The following is a 6,000-nucleotide window of genomic DNA, read 5'->3' as shown; positions in this document are numbered from 1 at the left end:
ACACTAAGGAGACAATACAATGTTTGCAAATGCGGGTCTGACTTACTTCACTTAAGAGTAGGTTCTCTAGTTGCATCCCTTTACCAACAAAAGACTCAAGTTCATATGAGGCACCTTTTTGAATGCCAATCTTCACACTCTATTAGAAGTATCAGTTCAGTGCTATCTGTCTCAGTATGGCAATTTAGGGGATTTAAAGACAACTTATTTATGTATAACGAGCACTGTTGAATTCTTCTCTTGTTTAGTGAAATTCTGTACCATTTCTAATGTTTTTTGTTACTGTTTTTTATTTTTTAAAAAAATTCTCAAAATGAGCACATATTGGGGGGAAAAATAAAGACAACTTGGTGGATTTCCTTTCTCATGCTTCTAAAGGACATTTCTTGATGCAAAACCTAAGCATTCCTGAGTATATATATTTTTTCAATCTTGTTGTTTTAAAGAACTTAATTCCCACCACTATAACTTTCTAACTCACATTATTAGTGTGTTTAACTTGACATACCCAAAATATTATCTTAAAGTGATTACTATAAATTAATGAAATATTTTTTCAACTTTTCCTTGTAAATCTTTGAAACCACTGTCTATTTCACATGTCCAGCATATCTCAATTTGCATTTTCATCAGAAATCCTTGGTATGTATTGATAGTTCATAAAATATACAGGGGTCCATAACTACTGTACCAGGTCTATGAATTTTACAAGTATTTCTTGAAGTTTTATTAGCACAGCAACAGAGAGTTTTGAAGTTAGATTCACAGTTCTTTAGCTAATGAATGTCCTTTGGAGATGAATCTAAATTGAGATTGGGGGAAGGGATTTAAAACTTGACCTTCATCTTAGCTTACGCACAAACAATAACTGCTGAAGGCATTCTAGACACAGTAAATAACATCATCTGACAGCCCAACCCCAGTGTCTTCCACTGGAAACTTCTGCTCATGGAATGGAGGTGACAGCAGTATCAGACCTCCCCTGCTGCCCAGGCTGATCAAATTCCACACTTAACTTCAGAACTCTCTCTGGGACTGACACTCTTAAATGGAGCGTGGGTGGGTAGAGAAGGGGGCTGAAGAATTCAGGTCATTCACGAGATGTCAGGATGAGTTATCGGGCCACAAACAGTGTCTTTTATGGGGAACTGCATTGTTAGTCCACAAGCTGGAGTGGCCTTGTTATCTCAGTCACACTACAAGAAGCACATTCAGGAACATTTAGCACAAAAGGCAGCGGGAGAAAGCTCTGCCTGGTGGTCTGAAACCGATTCCAATATTGCAAAAAGGGTAAGAGAGTGGAGCAAGGGCATGCTGTGCTGTGTAATAACTACCAACAGCATTCCCTTCTGCAGAATCAGTGACCAAGAACTCAGAATGCACAGGGATGCAGCGGATCCTCTTCTCTTAGGGATGGATGCTGATTATGGCACTAGATGACAAAAACAGTCCTTTGTTCCTCCACAAGCTCCCCCCCCATCAAGTCCTTCTAGCCTGGTTATGTGTACACACAGCTTGCAGAGCTTTGCTGTTCTCGGTACCACTTTTTCTAACAACACCCTATAGATGATTACTAAAGGTGTAATGGTATGTTATGCAAATTTGAGTGTGACAGTATCTTATGTGAATTTGAATTGTTCAAATCTTAAGTGGTATAACAAAAAGTTATCAGCAAAACCACATTTTGAGCCCAGTTTGAAAGAGTATGCATCTCCACAGAACTGCAAAGTGTATTAGACATCTAAACACCTCAAAGCCGGCAGGTTAGGAGAACTATAAGCCAGGTGTGTGCTAGGGCCACATGGCCTGACCCTGTTAGCTGGAAAGCTGACAAAGCCACCTCCTTGCAGGGAGGGAATAAACAGCCTGCTGCTTGTGTTTATCAACACACCTGGGAGTAATTTTGGACATTACCAGGCTGTCCTTTAGTGTTCGGTTTCATAATTTAAAATCTTTTCAACATCTCCCACTACCTAGTCATTCATGAAGGAGCAGTCCTAGAGCTGGGGCTGAGGAATGTACCTAAAATTCACAGACTTAAGAGTACAGTGACAAGGCTAGGATGGGGCAGGTGGGAGGACGACTGCAACAAGTCACACTGATAACAGAGGAGGCAGCGCTCTGCAAAAAGTGGAAACCATGCTAGGGAAACAAAGGGAAATGTCTACAAGGCACACCAGTAGCTGGGTTCAGTGGTGCGCAGGTGCAATCCCAGTACTTTGGGAGAATCACAAATTCAAGTCCAGTCTGGACCACTTAGTGATTCAGTGATACTTTTGTCTCCAAATAAAATAAATAGAGCTCAGTGTGAAGGTTAGGTTCACCCTGCAGAACCACATACACACAGAATGCAACTGAAGTTTAGAAAAAGTTGCCGACCAGGACTCACACAGTGAGCCAGTATGTTATCTGGCAAAGGCACACCTATTTTCTGATGATCTGAAAGGAGTGTGACAAGAGTGGCTGCCAGGAATACGGGGAGCGATCTGCTCCTGGAGCACTTGCCTTGAGCTTCAGCTAGGGACAGCGAAGGCTCAGGTCTGCACACCACGTGAGGTCAGCAGACAGGCAGCAGGTCAGGGCTGAGGTTCGGGAGACCCCCTGTCCTCACGCACCTCCTACGGAGGTTGTAGAAGGGAGGCAGGCAGGAAGGAGGCACTCTCAGAACTATGACTTATCATTCAAATGCAGGGGGCACGGCCTTTTCCTTCCTCTTGCAGGCCAAAAGGAAGCAGCGCTTCCCTACCTCCATTCCACAGTCGAGTGGGAGGCTGAGAATCACTCAGATGCCTCCGTGGAGCCTGTGGGAAGTAAGGCCTCCACGCGCTGCGTTTGGACATCTGCTTAGGGACGAAAGGAAGATGTCACAGCGCCGAGGTAAGGAGCTAGGAGAGCAGGGGGCTCGGGCACACCCCCTGGAGGGAGTTCACGAGCCCCAGGGACTTCTGAGAGGACCTTCACTGCCCTGTGAAGGAGGAGCATCACTGCTGGCCAAGCAGCAGGCAGTTATTAAGACGGGCCGTGAGGCGGGGATAAGGCACGTGCTTAGCTTGCACTGGTCTCTGGGGTTTCCACAGCCTGTCCTCCCCAAAAGTAACATTGGACAGACTAGACCCCCCCCCCTTCCCCGGGATAAATCTGTAGCTGGAGGGCAAAGCATCTGTGTCTCCCCAGTGCCAAACACTGAAGTGAAAAACACCAATGAGCAGGAATTTCCAACTAGAACCTTCTCACTTGTTTGTGATTTATTACTTTTTTTCTTTTCTATTTTTTTTTTTTAATACATTTGGTGCAGGGTCTTACTGCATAGCTCAGAATCATAGTGATCCTCCTGTTTTCAGCCTCCCCAGCACTGGGATTACAAGTGTGTGCTACCAAGTGGACAGCTCAATGTGCCAGAGGGGCAGGACAGGCTTGGCATGTGGTGGTGGGGATTGAACCCCAGTCCCTGTGCTTGCCTAAGCAGGCGCTTACTCCACTGAGCTATCTCACTGGCCCAATTTACTTATTATTTAATGAGAAAAGAGGACCAGGAAATTATGACAATGCGGGTTCTAGCTGTCACCAAGTACAAAGAGAACACTGTGTAAATAAAGCGATTCAGTAGGGAACCTTTGGGATTAAAAATTGCTTGGAATTAATAGTGCTCAATTAGCCAGTCATACAAGTGTTTATTTTGTTTAAAGAACTAGGACAGAAAAAAGAGAATAAGACCCTAGTTATAGACGTAATGCATCTCCATTCTAATTTTCACAGTGAAAATCCGCTCGAGCATTTGGATTTGCAAGGGCTTTAGTACCCGCTACCTGAAATCACCTACCATGTCCTCTACAACGTCAAGTCCACAGGGTAACACTGAAGTGTAAGTGTGGGGATCACCGTGATCTGAACAATGAGCCTTTTAGAAAGCACACAATTAGGGGCTGGCCAAATAGCTCAGTGGATTAAAGCACCTGCAAGCAGGAACAGGGGCCAGGGGTTCAATTCCGGAGCCTGCTGTGCCAGCCCCACTCCCAGGGTATGCTAAGAGGACAACTGAGACTGGGTATGTGGTGCACGCCTGATTCCCAGCTCTTGGGAGGCTTTAAACAGGCAGATCAGATCTAGGGTGAGTCTGATCTAGTAGTGAGACCTTGAACACCCTGTAGACCCTTTCTTAAAATATAAAAAGCAAGCAAGCAAGCAAGCATACAATCATGTGCTACGTAAACACGTACGTAAGGGACGGATATAGTGGACTCCTAGTCAATCAGTGGGATTTTATCTGCAAAGCCATCTGAGAGTTGCCATGAATCCACAAAAACAAAACAAAACATAGAAACACTGTATGAGTGAACCCTCTGAAATAGCTGCTGAAGTTGACCAATAATCCTGCTATTAGTACAATTTCATTTGTATTATAAGCAATACAAATAGCCATCCAAAATTTAAATTCAAACTTAAATGATGAACAAGAAAGGAAGTAAGAAAAATACTGTGTCCAAGAAAGTATAAAATTCCAGAAACTATACAGTGTGAAGAGACACAGTGCAAAGAAAATTGCATAAAGGAATTTTTTTCTGAGAAAAATATGGATAAAAATCCACAGCACTAAAGTACAAGCTTGAGTTTCAAAGTGATCAGCAACACACAGCCTGCTCCAGGAGTAACCACATATGCCAGCTTTTATAAGTGAAAAATTAACTAGAACGGATGGTACAGGCCCCCCGGCACTGCAGAGGCAAAGGCATGAGGACAGCGATTTTGACTCCAGAGTAGGCTATTTAGCAACTTAGCAAGACCCTCTCAAAATTAAAATTAAAGTGAGTAAAGAGTTTGGGATATAGCTCAGTACAAAGACCCTGGGTTCAATTCTTAGTACAGGGAGGGAAGGGGAGGGCAGGAGAGGGGAGGGCAGAGGAGGGGAAGCAGAAGGGAAGGGAGGGGAGGGGAGGAGAAGAGAGGGGAAGGGAGGGCAGGACAGGGGAGGGTAGGAAAGGGGAAGGCAGAGCAGAGGAGGGGAAGGGAGGGGAGGGGAAGGGAGGAGAGTGGAGGGGGAGGGTAGCAGAGAACAGGGGAGGAAGGGGAGAGGAAGGGAGGGGAGGGCAGGGGAAGGGAGGACACAAGGGAGGGCAGGGGAGGGGAAAAGTTGGAACAACTGAATAGGTCTAAAGGAGAGGTGACTTCTCAACGTTTATAGGAAGGAGTATTAGAGAATCTACACAAAGTTTATCACTGAGCTCTCAGATGACAAAAGATATTATCTTTTATTTGCTTTAAGTATGAACATGGGAATCAGCAAACAGGAAGTTTATTTTTGTAGGTACAAGAAAAATAAGAGGTTTAGAGGTTGAGTATGAAGTTATACAAACCTGGCTTCTCCAACACTGAAAACTAGTCCAGCTTGGTAGTTATAAAGTTTTCCTTAGAGCTGAAGAAGGGAGTGTCAGGCATGAGCTTCTTCCAGCAGGGAAGCTGCTGGCCAGGCAGTGAACGCTCCAGCCCTGCTCCAGAGCCCCAGGCACCAGGAGCCTGCATCTCCTCTGGACTTCTTTCAGGACCTGGAACTTACACATTCAATTTCCCACTGCTTTAGGGAACACTGGGCAGCTACTCTGCTGACTTTGGATAGCACCATCTCTGATGTCCTTCTTTTGCTGCATGAAGAATTTTAATTGCAAATTTGCTAATTCCTGGCACATGTGACAGGACAGATGGCATCTGATAATGGCAGAGAAACTGGGGCATTCCTTAACGAACACAGCATAACACGAGACATTCAGAGCAACACTACCTGCTTAGGCTGAGCTCCCTTGGAGAGAATGTCCAGCAGGTCAGCAGAGGAGATGAAGTAGAAGCGAGGGAAAGCCACTCGCTTGGTTTCCAGGTATTCCGCAAGAGCTTTTTCACAAAGAGAAAGCCTAAATGAATGGAAAATATTTTTAAGCACATCTGAGCCATTCAGTAAGTGACACTCAGCAGAACAGACCCAGTTCCTGCTCTCTGCCCATTCATCACAGT

General features: G+C 44.9%; 1 protein-coding gene across 1 annotated transcript in view; it reads right to left on the bottom strand.

Annotated features, from left to right (window-relative positions):
* Dnah11 (dynein axonemal heavy chain 11) overlaps positions 1–6,000 on the bottom strand; it is a 375,268-nt gene that overhangs the window by 276,004 nt on the left and 93,264 nt on the right. Inside the window, exon 27 of the mRNA XM_023709848.1 lies at positions 5,774–5,900. Coding sequence (XP_023565616.1) covers positions 5,774–5,900 — 127 coding nt within the window. The remainder of the gene's footprint in view (positions 1–5,773; positions 5,901–6,000) is intronic.

The sequence above is a fragment of the Octodon degus genome, unplaced genomic scaffold (assembly GCF_000260255.1).
Source record: "Octodon degus isolate 3935 unplaced genomic scaffold, OctDeg1.0 scaffold00015, whole genome shotgun sequence".
NCBI classification, from domain to species: domain Eukaryota; kingdom Metazoa; phylum Chordata; class Mammalia; order Rodentia; family Octodontidae; genus Octodon; species Octodon degus.
The sequence above is the reverse complement of the archived record's forward strand: the minus strand, read 5'-3'. Positions and strand labels throughout refer to the sequence as shown.